Source organism: Enoplosus armatus, chromosome 23 (genome assembly GCF_043641665.1).
Source record: "Enoplosus armatus isolate fEnoArm2 chromosome 23, fEnoArm2.hap1, whole genome shotgun sequence".
NCBI lineage: Eukaryota > Metazoa > Chordata > Actinopteri > Centrarchiformes > Enoplosidae > Enoplosus > Enoplosus armatus.
This window is the reverse complement of record NC_092202.1, coordinates 2,744,027-2,764,468: the sequence shown is the minus strand read 5'-3', so window position 1 is coordinate 2,764,468 and position 20,442 is coordinate 2,744,027. Positions and strand designations below refer to the sequence as shown.

The following is a 20,442-nucleotide window of genomic DNA, read 5'->3' as shown; positions in this document are numbered from 1 at the left end:
ACCACAGCAACTTTGTGTGTGTGATCACCAGCCACTTATGCTCGCTGGACACTATCTGATGGAGTGGTACAGCTTCATAAGAGAGTCAACCATCACAAAAAGGGAGGCGAAGACAGAAACCATGTGTTTGAGAAAGAAACACAAACGTTGTGTTAACTCCTAGGAGTTTTGCTGCTCGTCTGGGAGTTTACTGCGAATAAATGTGTCTTTTCTGGAGAGGTCATTCATTAGAAACACGTCGACGCACCTTATTCTTTCTGTCTATCCGAGATAAAGAGGCAGATGGAAGGCAGAGGATGAGTCATGCTTGTTGAATCATCAACATTACAGACACATCTTACAAGAAAGAGGACGTTTCCTGAGAGAGGTTGACCCTGACGTTCACAACAAAAGTTACTTTCCTTGACTTTGATTGTGTTGCAAAGCCTCATGTTGTGACCTCTGACAATTTAAGATCTTCTTAAACCTTTTTCATGGATTTACACTACAAGTGTGTGTGTGTGTGTGTGTGTGTGTGTGTGGTTGTTTCTGGGTGGCAGGGTTGTTCTTAATCCTTTTCATTCTTATTTTTCATTCATGTCACTCTGCTTTTCTGCATTTCTGACTTTTCATCGTTCGTCCTTTGATGTGTGGTCAAATTACAGACCACATCAGATAAGGAACATTCGTAGACTGACTGAGGTGGGGCCGGCAAAAAAGAAAAGAAAGGCAATGAATGGATATTTCAACACAAGTCAATGTGGAATTGACTGCTATTAAATACAGCATGTACTGTGAAAGAAGTAACGAAACTAAGTAATGAACCGTGTCCTGGAGCTTGTTGTACCAGCTGTTCATAGTCTTCTTTTGTGCAAAGAAATGCATTTTAAAGTTCATCTGTAAGACTGTAGCTTGGGAAGTTAACTCAGACTGCTAAAGCCTCATATTAGCTTCGATTAGTTAAGTGGATTTGTCTCAGTGTAGTTGGGTAATTTATGTACCCAAACATATATAAATACGTAGTTTTGGAAGTCTCTGTTTCTACCAATAGAGATTCAATAGAATTCCTACCAACAGATCAGAAAACATTAATATGCCTTCACAGCCACCACATCCCTTAGAGCTGTGGATTTCCAATATGGCCGCCTTGTATTGAGCTGCGGTCGCCACTGATGGTATGTGAAATCCTGTTTGGTCCTGTTTCCAGCCCCTCCACCTCTGCACACCGTGGTGCCGGTCAGTCTTGAGAATGAGGGCCCTTCTGTCAGTGACCGCTAAGTGGCCGTTTCATAAAGATAAGTGCCATTCAGAAAAGAAAGAGCTCGCGATCGATTCAAAGAGTTGCTTATGGCAGAGACTGTCAACACCTGGCTATAAGGAGACCGCTTGGATGTGTACAGTAACCTGTGGTTGAACTCTGCTGTAGACCTGAGTCAAAATGAACTTGGTGAAAAACTGTTAAAACCTCCTTTGATGTCACAAAGTCAAACGTACCAAACATTTTAAATAGTTGTTATAAAATACAAGCGGTCATGTGATAAACATGTAAGGTCCCTAAAATGTTGATGATGGAGGACGATGGTTCCCAACCTTTCTGGATCATGACCCCTCAAACTAAAGGTTCAGTTCAGGTTTTAGTCTTTAGTGTTCACTAACTAGATCCTCTGGAGCTTTTAGCCACATCTCACGGCCTTCATCAGCAATTGATTCCATTTTGTCACATTTCTTCAAACATTTAAATAACTCTGACGAAAGTTTAAAAAAAAACATAGTATTGACGTTTTAAAAGGCGTTAGAGCAGCGTGTATTTAAAGATGTACTGCAGCATTAATGGAGTCAGAGGGTTCATCTGGCAGGTCAGGACTCCACATCTGGACGGATTTGTCTTGGTTTTGACATAATGTTGGTGGAGTCGGCTTCAGAGAGAGAGAGTATGATAGAGTGGTATAAAAGTTACAACTTTATTATCCAAACCTCACGTCTAGTAACATAAAACACACAGCAGCCAGTTATTCTCATGTAGACGTTTAGAGAAAATACACATTTTAATGCCTTTACTTTTCCTGGTCTTGTTTTAACCTCACTTTTGTTTTTGACAAAAACACGTTTTTGAATCATAGCGACGGAGTAAACCCCAAAGGAGAGGGTCAGCCTGATGAAAAAAAAAAAAGCCCCATGAAAAGACCAGAAGAGTGACGTTTAGCCTGCAGAAATATGCAGTTTGTTCTGCCACATTGTGCAACCCTTACACCGAAGGAGTGGGACTCCTTTAGGATTCAAGTTTATTCCAGAAAACTCCACATACACACAACAGTTTTCTTTACAGGAGACTAACTAGTTGGTGTTTCTGTATCATGCTGCCCTCTAGCTATCAGAGAAGCTCTGTACTGTGTGTTATAGAAGCAAATATGTTCAGTAATGAGCATCAGAGAGGGTTTTTGACTCCAAGATGTATTGATTCTCGCAGGATGGAGGTGAACTACATCAGAGAGAAATTTAAAGATAAAAATGTGCAAGTTTTCCATGTTGTATTCACTGGGCGTTAAATACCTTTTACCACCCAACAATAACAGTTATAGTTAATAAAACATGAGCATGCAAATAGATTTTTCTTTACACAGATTTATTTATTATGTTTCGTCCTGCACGACCTTCATCAGGTACATCACAAGAGTTATATATTTACACGGATGAGGGGTAAAACTGCTAAAATTAGGCCAATTGGGGAATGAAAAAAACACACATTGTCATTCACAGAGCCTGTTTCACCAAATGCCATACTTGCAACCCATGCATGAGCATGCAAGAGCCCTGCAAGACTCGCAAACTCATCTGCAGTTTGCGACCAACTTCCTGCGAGTATTTATTATAATTTTGTTATTTACAGATAATTGAAAGCACAAAAGATTCCTCTGCAGCACCCTGAATCATGAGTGAAGCTACAGTAAAATATATTTCCTATAATAAAAATCATGGCTGGTAAAGCTGCTGTTAAATACCGTGTGTGCATATAAAACGCAGTTCGTGTTGGACCACATGCACCACTGCTGCTGCTGCTGCTGCTGCATTCCTCTCAGTCGTCTGGTCTGCGCATGAAGTTGTAAATCAAACATTTCCACGTCTGACTGGACAAAACTGGCAGGTAAAACCTGAGTTCATGAAGTTTTGTCACATTAATCATCATCATAATTTTCTCTGCACCTCAGTCAGCGCGGCTTACAGCTACAAACGCCCTGATTGGATTTGATATAATCTGACAGGACAGGTCACACACTTGTTCTAGGTCGTCTCACACACACATGTACGAGCTGTAAACCTTCTTGAGATACACCACCAGCTGACTTACCTCATAATGCAGTGACACTCACTGGGTTCCTGATGGTTTTGACAACAACTTTTCTGCCTTTTGGATGTAAACAAAAGAGGAAGTGATGAAACTATCCATTGCGGTGGCGCTTTGGTGCAGACGGAAGACCTGTCCATCTCATCAATGCATGGTAGGAGTCCTTTAATTAAAATAATCATAATATGCTTAAAAAGAAGAAAAGCTAGATGCATGATGGGTATAAAATAACAAGTATGAGCAAGAGAACAATTCTGAAATTATGGTCAGAGTCAGTCTGTGTGTAGCATTTAAGAAGTCATTTAAAAGACGATACTGACTTTAAACTTCCAACAGCAGAACTGCGTTATTTAACCCAGCTAATACTGTATCTGTTACAAGACGCAACATTATTATAGGATAACATTTAAGAAAATCACCCTCATTAAAGGCCCTTAATGGTCTTGAAAGCTTGATCAGCCCACAAGAAGATCAGACGTTTTCAACACACATTACATGCAGAATCACCACAAATCTTTGTTTGTTTTGGGCCCGACTCACTTTGATTTGTCTTTTCTCAGTGGCATGAGGATTATGATACAGGTGCAGGTATGAGAGGGTCACACCAGATAATCCTGTTGTAGCTGACGGAGCCGGGTACAATCTCTGAGTCTAAAGTCACTAAAACGGCTCTTTCAAGACTTTGGTTTCCATTAAAACTACATTAAAAGTCAAACTTTACGAATCTCTCAAATCAGCTATCTTCCATATATGTTTAACACTTCTTTCTCTCTTTCTGTCGATACCACAGCACTGCAAACACTACACAGACTCGGCTGAGAAAACCTATTTAAATACTTATTTACTTTTACTTGAGAAGAATTTGAAATGCAGGACTTTTACTTGTAACGGAGTATTTTTATATTCTGGGATTTGACATCTGAATGTTTCTTCCCCCACTGACTAAAACTAAACAAACAGTAAACTTTCTCAGACAGCCCCCGAAGGTCCTTCTGGAAAATGTAGGAGATCACATGACAGGCAGGTTTGGGTAGAGTTGATACACAAGTATCTCTACAAAATAAACGTACTTAAACTCCAAATCCTTCACTATTCCAGGGCAGCAGCAACTTCACACCGTCTTCCTCCAGGTTCTTGTGAGCTCTGGAGGTGGTGAGCCTTGAGATGCAATCACAGTGCCGTGCCTTCATCATCTTACCTCAAACATGGAAGCAGACACCAGGCAAAGCTCCTGACGTCAACCCATCATCATCCCGTCCTCCTCGTCTTCACTTCTTCTTCACTCCTCCTCCATCCCTCTATGGCCTCCTGAGGTTCCTCCTGGTTCTCCTGGCCTGTCTGTGTTTTCTGCCCTGCCCAGCACAGGCAGCCTGGTTTCAGGTCGGGGTGGTGGGACCGTGGGGGTGCGACCCTCTCTTTGCCAAGGCCCTTCCCAGTGTGGCGGCACAGCTGGCCGTCAACCGCATCAACAGGGACCCCTCGCTGTCCTACGCTGTAACGTTCGACTATGCTGTGCTGCAGGTACAATGCTGATCTCGGCTTCAGCTAAGGGAGCCACGTTAGCTAAGGTCAATAATTGAGCTGAGTTAGCTATGGTTGCACCACCAAGCAGACGAATACGCTCATTCGCCTTCTTTTGGGGAGCATGAGATGAGAAGTTTGTTATCAGTCCTCTGTCCTGATGTTCTCACAGACATGTCTAGCTGCGGCACCTCGATTCATTTATGGATTTATTGACTGATAGATTCGTTATCCCTTTTTAGGAGCCATGTGAGACGTCAAGGGCACTGGAGGCCTTCATGGGTTTCCACACCAAGGCCTCAGGGTACATTGGACCAGCTAACCCCGGTTATTGTGATGCAGCGTCAATGCTGAGCAAAGGCTGGAACAAAGTAGGTGGTGTTTCTGGGGGAATTGTATTTTAGAGGTATTTTAGATACCTCTCCTAGTTCCTACTGTGACGTGTCCATTTTCTCCTCAACTCGCCTCCTCCAGGCCTTGTTTCCCTGGAGTTGTGTTGGCTATGAGCTGGACGATGTTCGGAGCCACCCAACCTTTGCCCGCTCCATGCCGAGGCCCACCTGGGTGCTTCTCAGCATATTAAACTACTTCAGGTGGGCCCACGTTGGCATCATCTCTTCCTCAGAGGACATCTGGGTTGAGACGGCCACCAAGGTTTGAATATTTTCCTGAGATCCCAACAAATCCAATAAACCTGCTAGATGACAGAGAAAGACAAACATTGCTGGGACATAAAAACACCTAATCATGAAGAAATTGAGTTGTTTTTTGTCAGTGTGTGTTGTCTCTGTCCCGTCCAGGTAGCTGATTCCTTGAGGAGCCATGGTCTGCCGGTCAGACTGGTCAGTTTTATGGAGAACACGCCTCACGGCATAAGACGCACTCTGTCCAAGTTCCGCAAGATGAGAGAAATACGAGGTGAGTTTGTTTCTGGTGTTCAGAACCTCAAAAAGTTTAATGTTTATTGTACTTACTTATTGTTAAAACTGCATAGTCATGTCAGAAACTTGTAACCTGTCTCGTCCTAGTTGTGATCCTCTGCATGCACTCCGCGTTGATCGGTGGCGAAGCCCAGAAGCTGCTCTTGGAGACGGCCTACGATATGCAGATGATCGACGGTTCCCTGATTTTTGTGCCCTACGACACCCTGCTCTACAGCATGCCCTACCGCAACGTGACCTACCCGGCTCTGAAGGGCAACCGGAAACTGCTGCGGGCCTACGACGCCGTGCTGACCGTCACCATCGACTCACCCCAGATGTCGTTTTACGAGGCCTACAGAGAGGCCATGGAGAGTGGAGAGGTGGCGAGGACGCTGAAGCCACAGCAGGTGATGGAGAGGAGAGGAGGGCTTGTGCGCTGTAGAGATGCCCCTTGAGGAAGGCAGTTCGAGCTAAAATCTGTCTGTGCGTCCTGCAGGTGTCTCCTCTCTTTGGCACCATCTACAGCTCCGTCCTCTTCATGGCTCATGCGGTGCATCGTGTTCGGCAATCTGGGGAGTGGATGTCTGGGGGAAACCTGGCAAGCCACACCCGCAACCTGGCCTTCCAGGTACTAAGAGGATCGTGAATAAGACACATAGTATTTAAAACAGTCATGGAGACTTGAACATACAGTAAGTATACCTATAATAGTAGTAATAGGAGTCTAAATCAGGCTGAAGGAAATGTGGTAGATATTAACACCAATATTTTAGCAAGTTATGTTATGTTACCATGCAAGATTGAACATTTCAAACCTAGAATGAATTGGTAACTCATGGTTAACAATTTACCAGGAAAGCATGTATATATTACTACATTGTAAGGACTCCAGAATAATAGTAATTATAGTTACTGAGGTAAAAACACCATACCACATTCTTAGTATCCTAGAATCTTAGAAAATGACAAAGGCCCATAAAAAAGGGCAGCTCCAGCTACATATCTTGTTTTACGTTGCAGGGCTTCAGCCACCCCATAAAAACCAACGGCTCTGGAGCGGCTCTGCTGGACTACCTCATACTGGACACAGATGGACTCTCCTGGGAGCTGAAGCCAACATACAGGTATATGAGGACTGTGGCATTATATTCTAAGGTGTGCCTATACACATACTCAAAGATCTCAGGTGTTATTGTCACATTAGTAACTTCATCAAATTGATTAATGACAGGATCGGCATGGAGGCCGGTATAGTGCGTTTCCTGGGTCGAGACATCCACTTCCCTCGCGGCTACGGACCCAGGAGGGACTCCTCTTGCTGGTTTACTCCTGGAGTCATCTGCTCAGGAGGTTAGGAACACATACAGATATACACTGTCCCTCCATTCATGCTGGATGTTTTGGTTTACTGTTACGATCAACGACTCTACAAATAAACATTTCTGCATGTGAACTCCCAAAAAACTGTTTAGCTTGGATTGTTTATGTCAGTGATTATACGAGGCGAACTAATGCCTTTGGTCCAAACATCATTCTTTTTGTTTCCTCAACTACGTTTTAATGTTTTCCATCAAAGCTCTTCTTCTTCTGTTCCAGGTGTGGATCTGTTCTCGACCCTCAGCATGTGCCTGGGAGCAATCGCCACCTCTGTGTTTACGGGGGCTGTGATTTACTGCATCAGGTACAAAGTCAGCAGGAGGTCTCAAGTCATGTTGGTCTGGTCTGGAAGGTCTAGAATATCATTGGAATTGAAATCAAAATTAATTATTTCTGGGTAAAAAAAAGTTATTAAGACCACGCATTTGTTTGTAGTTTAGCAGTTTTTTGTTTCATAATACTCTATCCTGCTGTCTCCCCCTTGTCTCTTGTTGCCTAGGCGACGCATCAATCAGATTCGACTGATTAAGGGTCCAAACAAGATCTTGCTGACTCTGGCTGACGTCACGTTCATAAACCCGTCGCTTAGCAACAAGGTCAGCCCCCGTCCGATTGACTCCAAACCCATGTTTCTTAGTGGGTTTCTTGAACATCAAAATCGACAGTTTATGTGTTTTTGTGGTCACCCTCAAAAGTAGAAAACTGATCAAATGAAAACCTTCGTCTCACATCCTGAACTCCTTGTAGAAGCTGAGCCACAGTGACAGCAGGACCAGCGGCATGAGGAGCGTGTCAGACCGCAGTGTCACGTCGCCAGTCTCCACCCAATCCCCGGCCACCTACGAGAACTCAAACGTGGTCATTTACGAGGTGAGACAGTGAGTTTAACATGTACGCTACAATGACAACGCTCCTTTCTACATTGTAAAAACTAAAGGAAGAAAAGGCTGCCTTTAGAGCAACCTTGGCTGATGTGTTTTAACTGGATTGAGGCTTCTTCTGTGTGCTGGGTTTGACTGTTTGTGGATGTTTTGTCAACCTCAATCCTTCAATATAAGTGCAAAAATTAAAACGTATTAGAGCATCACTTTGGTAGCCTGTACAGTCGTAACTGTAGTGGCTGTTTGGTGTTTCTGTCCTCCAGGGTGACTGGGCGTGGCTGAAGAGACTTCCTGACGGGATGTTTAGTAGCATCAACCCCAAAACCAGAGATTTGTTTGAACTGGTAGGTGACGTTGTTGTGAGACAAAGAAACCAGAATCATAAAGAACTGTTGGAAAATAAAACTTTTTTTTTTTTGGCTACAGATGAAGGACATGCGTCATGAGAATGTCAACCCTTTTCTGGGCTACTTTCATGACTGTGGCGTGTTCGCCATCATGACCGAGTTCTGCTCCAGAGGGAGTTTGGAGGACCTGGTGCTAAACGATGACGTCAAACTGGACTGGATGTTCAAGTCGTCTCTGCTGCTGGATTTGATTAAAGTCAGTGTGGAGGGAAGGTAGGACAGGACAAGATAAGAGAGGGAAAACTGAAATCTGACTTGTTTGTTTTCTGTCTCAGGGTATGAAGTACCTCCACCACCGCGGAGTCTCCCACAGTCGTCTGAAGTCCCGTAACTGCGTGGTGGACGGGCGTTTCGTCCTGAAGGTCACAGACTACGGCTACAACGAGGTTCTGGAGGCCCAGAGGTTCCCCTACATCGAACCACCTGCAGACGGTGAGAGATCAGATCAGATTATGAACCGGGTTCACGTTTACGTTCGTCCTGGAGAAAACTAATTCGGCTCTGTGTGTTCCAGAGTTGCTGTGGACGGCTCCGGAGATCCTGAGGATCTCTGGGCAGCCGGGGCTTCACGGGACTCTACCTGGAGACGTGTACAGCTTTGCCATCGTCATGCAGGAGGTGGTGGTCAGAGGGCCTCCGTTCTACATGCTGGACCTGTCCGCCGAAGGCAAGACAACAACTTCACAAACACAAACTCTTGTTAAGTTTATAATTTCTGTTACATTTGCCAAGAGATCAAAGCGGTTCCAGGCTTTTTATACGCATATAAACAAGCAGAATTGTCTCATCCTTCCACTTTCAGACAGCATGATGTTTCTCTGTGTTTTAGACATCATAGAGAAGCTGCGTAAGCCTCCTCCTCTGTGTCGCCCGGTGGTCAGTCCAGACTACGCTCCGTTAGAGTGCATCCAGCTGATGAAACAGTGCTGGAACGAACAGCCAGACAAGAGGCCGTGCTTTGAGGAGATCTTCGACCAGGTAGATATAAAGTTTTTAGGTCACAACTGCATTTTACCTTCATTTGAACAAAATATCAACATTTAAATGCTGCAACATGTTTTATTAGCCGGTGTTAAAACTGATATATTGGTTTAAACAACCAGCTTTGCTGTGTTTGTTACTTTAGTTTAGTTTCAGTTGAATTTACAGCCCTACTCTGGTGTATTTCATACTTATTATTGCGTGTTTCTCCTATAAACTGCTCACATTTAAAACATGGAGAGTTTTTGTGTCCTTGATGGTGTAAATGTTGTTTTTACATGGTTTTCAAATCTTAAAATAATACAATTCTGAACAAAAAACTGTTGTAGCATATTGGATTGAAAATGTTAAATCAATTTGAGAGTCAACGTAGTTGACAGAAATGTAAAATTGCTTAATCTTCTGTCTTGCCTTCTGTGTTGTATTCCTGTTCTTCCTGTGCTTTATTCCTTCCTCTCCTCTCAGTTCAAGAACATCAACAAGGGGAAGAAGACCAACATCATAGACTCCATGCTGAGGATGCTGGAGCAGTACTCGTCTAACCTGGAGGAGCTGATCCGAGAGCGAACGGAGGAGCTGGAGATCGAGAAACAGAAGACGGAAAAGCTGCTGACTCAGATGCTGCCTCCGTGAGTTAACGTAGACACACTCGTGCAAAAACACACCAACACATCTACACATGCAGATTAACCCTAACCCAGTCACAGACACATACGGCTGCTAAATTATGATATTGGCTTGCAGCTTCAACCATAAATACATTTGCACATTGTGGGAAACAGTGTATTCACAGTGGCTGTGTCGAAACTGTATGTTCTTCTTTCCTCAGGTCCGTTGCTGAGGCTTTGAAGGTGGGCGGGACAGTCGAACCAGAGCATTTTGACAACGTGTCGCTTTATTTCAGCGACATCGTCGGCTTCACCACCATCTCGGCCAACAGCGAGCCCATCGAGGTGGTCGACCTGCTCAACAACCTCTACACAGTCTTTGACGCCATCATAGGAAACCATGACGTCTACAAGGTGCCGTGTTTCAGTCTCTGTCTTTTATTCACTTCTGCAGGCGTTAAATCTCATTAGATCTCATCGTTGCTCGTTCTGCTGCGTTCAACTCCAGGTGGAGACTATTGGCGATGCATACATGGTGGCGTCAGGTGTTCCTGTCCCTAACGGCAACCGCCACGCTGCAGAGATAGCCAACATGGCTCTTGACATCCTGAGCGCCGTGGGAACCTTTAAAATGAGACACATGCCTGACGTTCCTGTCAGGATACGTATAGGACTGCACACAGGTGAGGGAGGAAGGGACGCAGAAGTGAGGCGCAAATATTATCCACTTTTCATAACTAATAGTGTTAAATCATCGCTTTCAAATCCATTCAAAAGAACACATTTGGTTGGTAGATTGTTGGTTTCAACAATGTGTTGTTGAAGCAATAATACACAAAAATAATAGACATCACAGAGGTGTTATAAAATGAATTACATGGATCTACTGCATGTAGTTCCTGTCATTTCTCTAATGAAAAACATATTATTAAGTCCTAAAACTCACCTAAACCCCAGACCCCCAGCTGTAGCTCAGCCACCTGCAGGCCTAATGGCTCTGTGTGTGTTTGACTGTTGCAGGTCCATGTGTAGCAGGTGTGGTGGGTCTCACCATGCCTCGCTACTGCCTGTTTGGAGACACGGTGAACACGGCCTCTCGTATGGAGTCCAGCGGGCTGCGTAAGTTTCAGACCTGAGAAACTGTTTGAAGGACAGAATAAACAGACAGCAGTGTTTGTTTTTGGTTGATCCAGTGAATTAAATCCTGGCCAACGAAGGGTTCCTCGTCACATTGATGCAGAAATTGTAAAAAAAAAAGTCCAAACTATCTTCTGACATTTTATAGCCAAAAAAGTTCATTGATCAATAAAAGAGAATAATAATTTATTTGATTTTATATTATATAGTCATATCACACAACCCATGTTGTCTTTTCCTCGGTTTCTGTACCTGTTCTGATTTTGTTTATTCCCAGTCACCTAGAAATTATATAATTATCATTTCTGCTGCAGCCTACAGGATCCACGTCCACCAGAGTACAGTGAAGATCCTGCGGGACCTAAATCTCGGCTACAAGGTCGAGTTGAGAGGCAAGACAGAAGTCAAGGTACAAAACTTTATCAGACAATCGAGGTTTCTGCGTGTGGATGAGGTCTATGTGTTCCTGCTCATTCTCTCTTGTCTCTTCCTCAGGGGAAAGAAATAGAGGAGACCTACTGGCTTGTGGGGCGGGATGGATTTACCAAACCTCTGCCTGTTCCTCCAGAGGTCAAGACCGGGTAGGATTAACTGTCCTTTCTCCTCCTCCTTCATTTTGGTGCCAGAAGCAGAAATCAAAATGTTCATTCTGGAGTTGTTATTTGCACAAGAAGAATAATACTCAGAGAAATCCATTGAAAAAGGCAGAGCGACAAACTTTTTTGCACTTGAAGTAGAATAAAATAGAACCAGGATGGATTAAGGCTGTCGACACATAGAAAGCAGTCTAAGCTGGACCACCTGCTTCCAGTCTTTATGCTAAGCTAGGCTAATCACCTCCCGGCTCTGGCTCTGTACTAAACGCACATGAGATTGGTATCGATCTACTCATCTAACTCACGGAAAGAAAAATGTTAAACTATCACGTTTGAAGTCTGAGCAGCCTACAGCGTTCGTGGTAGCCTTGTTGTGTTGTTCACCATCACCACATCACAGGAAAACAATGGTTTAACCCGGCACAAAAGCGATTCTGCCAGCGATCGTGTGTCGACAGCCTAACCTCAAGCCCCCCCCCCCTCCGGATAGATGCATAACTGTGAACCTCTGCAGCGGTTACAACAATAAGTCCACCCAAGTAGTGAACAAGTAGCTGAGCTGATTCAGGACTCCAGCGTTTGTGTGTGTGTGTGTGTGTGTGTGTGTGTGCTGTGTTCACCCTGTTAACTTCCCCCCAACAGGCAAATGGCCCACGGGCTGCAGATGGCCGAGATAGCCCAGTACAAGAAACGGAAAGCCGAGAAACAACAACAGGAACAACTTGCAAAGAAGAAAAACTGAGGTAATGTTATGCATTATCAAAAAAATGTATAACATTACTGGCTTGGTTTGCAACGTGACTCGTCCGTTGCAAACATAGTTCACGGACTTGTTGGCGTGAACTGTCTTAAGGTGCCACTGCAGTTTGTTTGCATTTACTTGAACATGACCTGTTTGAAGTTCAGGAAGAAATCTTGCCCACAATAAGAAGCAGCTGGTCAAACACTCTCTTGGCTTTTATTTTGAAAAGTATCTTTTATTATTACTATTAGATACCCAGAAGTCTTTAAATTTGAAGATTTGTTTTGAGTGGGTCATGTTTCCATTCAAGATACAAGTGAATGCAAATAAAAGACAGCAACATCTACATGTGGGGGATTTTGTCCATAAAGTAAAAAAAAAACCATTTTGATTAGTTGGTCACTTACAAAACTCAGTTCTTCTACTTTACAAGTTTTGAACAAAACAAAATATGTCTCATGTCGACTGGCAACATGCTGCTGTGGCTCGAAAACCATAAAAGTCTAAAAATCATACCCTTGATTTATCACCAGCAGAAATTTCTCTGTTTGCAGTCAAAGGTCACGGTTGATTACAGACACGCCTTCGAAACAATGGCACAATATATTACGTACACTGAATTACAGTACTTTAGATATCCTGTTTTTCATTAGTAATGGCACTTGGCCCACTACTTCTAAATTGACTGGGGAAACACTTCTGCTGTCTCAGATATTGTCTCTACAGAAGCTCATAGTCAGGAAGTTGAATTCCCCTGTTGATGTCTAAGTTATGTTTATTCTAGTCGAAGGAATAGTTTGTCCGAGAGTTAGATGAGAAGCTCGATACCACTCTTACGTCTGTGCACTCAATACTTTGCTAGAACCGGGAGGCGACTAGCTTAGCTTAGCACAAAGGCTTGAAGCAGAGGGAAACACCTAGCCTGGCTCTGTCCAAAAATAAGCCAACCAGCGCCTTTTAAAGCTCTCTAATTAACACGTTATACCTTGTTTGTTTGAAGTTTTTCTACTTTTTGACAAGTTTATTGATCACCTTTCACTTCTGTGCTGGTTGCCTGGCAACTTCATGGTGATGTTCACTAAGGAACAGTTAGTTATTGTTGGCGGGCGTGTTTTTGAACTTTAGACAGAGCCAGATTGTTTCCCCGTGCTGTCAGGTTTAATGCTATGCTAAGCTAATCACCTCCGGGCTTCAGCTCTGTACTGAACTCCCACATATAAGAGTGGTATCAATTTTTTCATCTAACTCTCGGAAAAGAAAGCAAATGAGCGTATTTCCTGAGTTTTAGGGTAGCAGCTGACTCTCTCTTTCACCTCCATCCTCTCAGCACCAGCACCAGCATCGCGGCCAAGGATGAGTCAAAGGACATGAAGCAGGTCTTTCACAAGGCGGTGAAGAAGATCTCTCATGTCCGCGTCGTGACTCAGCTCCAGACGCCCGACGAAGACGACAACGTCATGATGTCGCACCACTGACTGACCTGGAATTTAAAGTTCGGAGTTTGTAACTTTTATGAAATGCCCTGCTCGTGATCAAAACGTTTCCAGGAGGAGAGAGGGGCTAGTGAAAGTGTTAGTTCAGATTATCACCGTGTGTGTGTGTTGGTGTGTATTAACAGCTTGAGTTGACGAGATGAAGTCTTGTGTGGAACTATGTATAGAGGCTGAGAAGTGGTGACTCAGCAAAGCAGGGATCTGCAGACTCCGCCTGTCAGCAGCAGAGGAGCACAGCTAATCTCTCCCGTTCATTTCCTCCGTCGCCTCCCTGTTTCTCTGTCTGAAGGGAGGAGGGGGGAGGACTTCCTGTTTGTGGAGGCATCTTGGCTTTGTGGTGCCGAGTTGCTGATGTTGGAGAAATGAGAGGAGAGAGAGGAGGGATGACATGCAGCTACATTTGAGCTACAAATAATGATTATTTTAAAGATCTGCCTGTTGAAAAAATAGCGAAAAAGGCCCAAAACTATTTTCCTCGCGTCCAAGACGACGTCTTCAAATTGCTTGTTTGGCCCGACCAACAGTCCAAACCCCAAAGATATTGAATTTAGAAGATTAAAGGTGTGTTCAAACAGAAAGCGAAGCAAATTTGGCCGTTGGACCCCCCCAAACAGCTAATGTACCAGGAAACGTGTACCTGTGTGTGTTCAGCTCACCAGAAACTCCAGTTTTTTTCTTTTTCCTCTCGTCTCTGTACATTTTTTGAGGCAGATTCAAGTTTTAAAGAGGCATAAAATTAATGAATTATCAAAATATGTTGCAAATGGGGGCAACCTGCGGGTTTAAAGCGCCAACCATTAAGGGCAATGTCATCGTTTCCTGTTATATCTCTACTGTCAGCCAGGCAGCCATGATACTTCTTAATCGTGGTTAGGTTTGATGATTTTATGGTGAGTTTAAACCAGTGATCATCAAGATTTCACTTCACCAAAGTCAATACTACAATACTATAATACAGTTTCACAGTTTCTGGCACCGCTCCTAACCAGCTCTCACATGTGAAAGTGTGTAAATGTGTCGTGAGACACTGCTGGATGATTAAAGACTAAAAATAGTCTAGATAGTGGGCAATTTGAACAGGATTGCTCCCATGAGAGAGAGCTTTTAGTTTAGTTTCTGTCTCACAACCAAATCTCAGCTACATCCAGAGTTGGATTTCCTACAACATTTTATTGCTCTGTTTTAATGTTTGATGTTGATGTAAATGTCACTTTATATCTGTTTATTAAACTTCAGACTCAGGCGTTTATTTCAACTCCACAGAGGTTTACTGTTTAATTTTGTGCTTAGAGTTGGAAATGATCCTGAATGTAGCTACGAAATGATCAGATTGTATTTTAGATTTCGGCAGCAGTGTTGAGTCCACTTTATTTTTGTAATCAAACCTGCCTGACAAACATTACAATAAATCTTTTGGTGCCCAAAACAGTTGAATCACAGTTTTTCAGTGTAAATGAGAGGCTAATATTTAAACAAACCCACAGCGCCCCCTGGTGGTGCTACAGAAAATTAACTAAAGTTTGCTCAAAGCTACAGATGGCATCCTGGAGGCTCTGCAGGATTATCCCTGCTGATCCTCAGTGTGTGTGTGTGTGTGTGTGTGTGTGTGTGGTGTGGTTTAAAATCCATAAACTGACAGGCAGTTTACCACGCTCTTTTTACTGAATACATGTTCAAACTGAGTGCAGGTGTTCCCAACTTCTTTGGCTGCTGTCCCGTTAATAAAAGCAGTATCTATGTGCACTGGTTTAATATGTCTTTTAATAAGTTGTGGAGCAGATTCCCTTTTCAGATTGTTTAGTTTTAATAATTTGTTGGAATGCTGAAAGGCCAAAACTGGCTGTGGGGGTCTTCTTCCTCTGATGGCAGTTTGAGTATCTGCAGGTGGCGCTGTTCTGTTGTATGTTCTGCCTCGGTGGCTCTTGCTGCTCATGGTATCACTTCTTCCAGATTCTTTCTGTGTTGTTACCAGACATCAAGCATTTAAAATACTACTAAACTTTGTGTGAACAAAGAAAATACTTTACTAGCTACTTGTGTGTGTGTGTGTGTGTGTACTGAGTGTATTTTTATTTATTTCATTTATTCATTTAACTGTTTCATTGTATTTTCTGCTAGTTTTATCCCCATAAATTATGGTATAAGAACAGTTTTTGAAGCTTTCTCCAGACTTCCAGGCATGTAATTCTGGTAGCGAGTATTTAATCTCTTTTATTTTACTGTAGTTTATTTAGTTTATTGCCTAAATCTTCTTCTTCGTCTTCTTCTTCTTAGAAATCATACATTTGTAGTGTGTGTTTAACTGTGAAATACAAGTTCCTCTTTGTTACAGAGGACAGGACGTGGGTGTGCTCAAATGTTCAACCCTGCTTGACTCACTGTATAATCTCAACTGGTGATAACAGAAACAAGCATTATATATATCATATATATCATATAACATCATTCTTCTCTAACTTCTTGTAGACGCGTGGTTCATATTTCGTCCAACAGACAGTGAAGCGCCCGACAAGCTGTCGTGTGTCAAAATGCAGAGCTGAGATTATCAGAGGATTTACAGTGTTATCCAGGCGTTAATGGACGTTTGTTTGGGGGCAGGATGGGGTTAGCATAGATTATGGTATAGTGATATAGAATAAGGAGGAATATGGATTGGAAAGATTAGGGAATATTGAGGAATGGGAGATTAGTCCTGGATTATTGATGTAAATGTGATCTGTTGCCATGAGACGAGTATGCTGTCCCATCAGACTCAACATTTTATCATAAATACAGCAAGAAAAAAAACGTATAGAAACATATGGTAAGACAAAGGTTATTAATAATGTACTTGTTATATTTAAAGGAATAGCTCAACAATTTGGCAAATACATTCAATGACTTTCTTTCTGAGAGTCAGATGAGAACATCAATGCCACGCTTTAAATTCAGAGCTAGAGCCAGGGGAGGGGGGCAGATTAGTTTAGCTTAGCTTAGCACGAAGACAGGAAGTAAGGGGAAAAAACTAGCCTGGCTCTGTCCAAAGTTCAAAAAGTACACAAACAGAAATGTAAAAACACTTGCGGTTTCGGGGGAGTTACATATGGGAGCTATTTGTTGGTAAACTTCCTGCTTCTCCCCACAGTTCGGTTGCCTTATTGCTGTATTTGGAAATCTGCAAACAAAAAAATCACAAGACGAAAAATCTTAAACTCAGCAACAATAAAGATGCCCCAGAATCAAAAACAATGAAAACAACTGAAATCGAAACAGAAATGTGGGCTGACATATATATCGATGTGTGTGTTTGTACATGTATGGGTTTTTTTTACGATGCAATAATAACGCAATGTTATTGTACTTTAAGTACTGGTACAAAACTGCAACATTTCTTCTTCTTTCAAATACTTCTTGTGTATTTGTTCTGCATGCACTACATGTTGCTTAAATAGAGAGCTACCAAAGGAACCCCACAATAGATGGCAAATTCAAATTTCAATATATTTACTGTAAAAAAAACAGCAGTTTAAGTCAGTTTCATGCAACTCCTGAATACATATGATATATACATATTAAGTACTTGTTATACTTTCAGACAATACATTAGTGGGCACTCACAGTATCATATAATGTACAGAGGAGTTAGATTAGTAAGTACACTTGTGTTGAATGGTAAAGATCACAAAAACAAAGCTGGATTGAATGTTTTGGAACATGTGCAGATTTGAACAATTTGTTCTCAGTTAAATAAATAAACTGTCTGTCTGCGTCTGTCTAAATGGCATCGTCAACAGCAGCAGCAGCAGCAGGGGTGTCGAAACTGTGCTTGTTCTGAAATAACAGACTGAGTCTGTAACAAAGGGAAGCATGCTTTCCTTTGTGTTTCCTGTGTGTGTGTTTCAGCTTTGTTGGCTCTGCTCCTTTGTTGCAAGTACAATGGCAGCAGAGGAGTTACTGTAGGACACAGTCCCAACCAGCAGAGGGCACTGTGACATGGTGACTGCCAGTAAGGAGGAGCGAAGAGTCCAGCACAGCATGAAGAATCAAGTTCAATTGTAAGTTGACTACAAAGAAGTACAGAGGCTAAACAAATACAGGTTCAACCTAAAACACTGAGACCTCATGTTACCCTTGTTGGAATCATGTGTTGGGATTTTAAATGTTGCTGTCTTAATTATAAATATAAATTATAAATAAATATTGAATTGCTACAAAGGAAAGTAGTATTTGAATTAAATCGCAAACAAATCCAATTACTCCATTTCAAGGTAATCTGATCATATTTTGTTAACCTGCAACTGTTATCGGAGCTTCTTCCTCCCATCTTATTATATTTAACTACAGTTCAGTTTACATACAGGCTGTTTGTGCATGAATGAATCCATATTACAGCACTTAAACTCCCATCGATGACGCCAATCATCCAAAGCACATCAACCAAATAAATGGCCTGATGTGACGGGTGAAATTTGCATCATTAAGCCTATAAGCTGGCTACTAGTTTGACTGACACACACACACACTTAAACACATGCAAACACACACCTACAGTCTCTTTGTTCTCTCTTGTCTAGCCCTCACAGTCAAACAACACTTCCCTGCAGCTGCAACCAGTGTCTTAATTCTGGTGAAATCATTACAAAACAGCTTGTTTTAGTCAAAAGTCTGGTGCCGGACTTGACCACACCTATTATTTTGAGAAATACTCAGCAGTAATGCTCGATGGTGTCACTATAACAGTAATAAAAATCATATTTTAAGCGTTATATGTTTCTCTGAGTGTTGAGAAATCAGCCGAATTTGGGATTCTGAAGGATTTCAGAGGTTCAAGCAGAATCTGAAAAGCTCCTCCATTAATATTAAAAGAGAGACAGAAACAGGGTAAAAGGTTGAAGGCTACATAAGTTCAGTTGTTCTCACAGCAGCAGAGTTAGCAGATGAGAGGATGAAAGGTTGAGGGGCTTTCGTGGGTTTGACTGGTCTCACGCCAGACGGAGGTTAGCAGAACCAGACTTCCTTTGAAAAGCAGCTGATATTTCCCCGGGGAAGAGTTGGGTTGCCTGTCGGCTCGACTGGTAGCTAGCCGTCATTGTGGGAGAGATTGGAGGCTGGTATTCCCGGCTGTCACAACGCTGTCCAGTTTTTCCGTAACAAGAGGTTAAAGAGGTGAAAGAGAGACGGAGAGAAGCAGGCTGATGCAAGAGGGTTAAAGGACAATGCTTTGATAACAACGTTTTTACCTTTAGTGCCAATAAAGCTCATTAAATTACAGGATGATTCTTCACCTAAATTGCACCCCAAATATCCAGTGTTCCTTCAGTCAGGCTAATTTCAAGCTATGTCTGGCAGATTTAAAAAAAAATACTCCCAACATTACGTGAGAAGATCAGTTTCATCTTTGTGTATGCCTAGCTTAGCGCTGGTAGCAACAGAAGACAGCTAGCTCCGTCAAAAAAAAGAGAAAATTTACTTTCCAAAATCACAAACTTTACATGTTGTATCTTTTAGCTCGCAAGCTAGTCAACCGTACTTCCAAGAGTCACCTGGGTTTTGTCTCAAGTGCTGCATGCAGTTAGCCTAGCTTAAATTTGTAAGCTAACATAGCCCGATAAACAGACTTCATTGCCATTTCGCTTAACTTCATCCGTTCAACCTGACATTGTGTTCATGTTAGCTGATTTCTTGTTGGGAGTTGGCTGGATTGGGGGAGATATTTCTGTCTTGCTAACGTAGCAACAGCAGTGGTGGCTAGCAGTTATCTTGATATTTCTGATTATGATAGAAGAACTAACGTTATACCAATTTAAGAGTTTTTATTTCTGTAAGTCTTCTGGCTCAGGCTAAAGCTAAACTAGCTAGTTAAACTTCTGTTTATCTCTGTTGTGGCTAACTGCTAAGGTAAGCACATCTTGGGCAATCTCTGTAGTAATATTGAGGTTGACATTGACCTTGGAAACAGTTGACGAAACAATCTCACCACAACATCCTGAGGAACCTGAGAAGAAAACATATTTCCCAAAAGGTCAGAGTGTTCGTTTAACGTATAATTACGGAAATAAAAGTTCTAATTATATAGATCATATATCACAGTGATAATTGGAGAGAATATACAGTATTATGGATCAGGACAGATCAATTTGCAATAACTGAAGATGATTTTTTTTGTCCTTTACAGTGACAGATTGGGATGTTGACCAGGTCCAGCAGGACGACTCACATCGCACCCATCTGGTCTTCTTTACATTGGCTTCCCATCATGGTCTGGCACCAGTGCACAGGCTCCATCCCTATATCACCAGTAGGTCACTTAGGTCTTCTGACCAGGGCTTACTGGTCGTCCCTCGAGCTCGACTGAAAACAAAAGGTGATCGAGCCTTTGAAGTTGTGGCTCTGACAATGTGCAACGCCCTTCCTATAGATATACGATCTTTAGTCTCTGTTGACTCCTTTTAAAAGCAGCTGAAGACTCATTCAT

At 42.5% G+C, this 20,442-nt stretch overlaps 1 protein-coding gene across 1 annotated transcript; it reads left to right on the top strand.

Moving 5' to 3' along the window:
• Window positions 1–4,486: 4,486 nt before the first annotated feature.
• On the top strand, window positions 4,487–13,970 carry gc2 (guanylyl cyclase 2). Its single transcript, XM_070929559.1, has 23 exons — window positions 4,487–4,843; window positions 5,086–5,214; window positions 5,318–5,497; window positions 5,644–5,761; window positions 5,872–6,173; window positions 6,263–6,394; window positions 6,787–6,890; window positions 6,998–7,116; window positions 7,363–7,447; window positions 7,643–7,739; window positions 7,891–8,013; window positions 8,288–8,368; window positions 8,451–8,627; window positions 8,707–8,863; window positions 8,946–9,098; window positions 9,261–9,409; window positions 9,878–10,041; window positions 10,242–10,434; window positions 10,529–10,703; window positions 11,041–11,139; window positions 11,472–11,566; window positions 11,653–11,738; window positions 13,823–13,970. Exons 1-23 carry the CDS (start codon window positions 4,487–4,489, stop codon window positions 13,968–13,970), a joined length of 3,423 nt encoding a protein of 1,140 aa, XP_070785660.1.
• The last annotated feature ends 6,472 nt before the right edge of the window (window positions 13,971–20,442 follow it).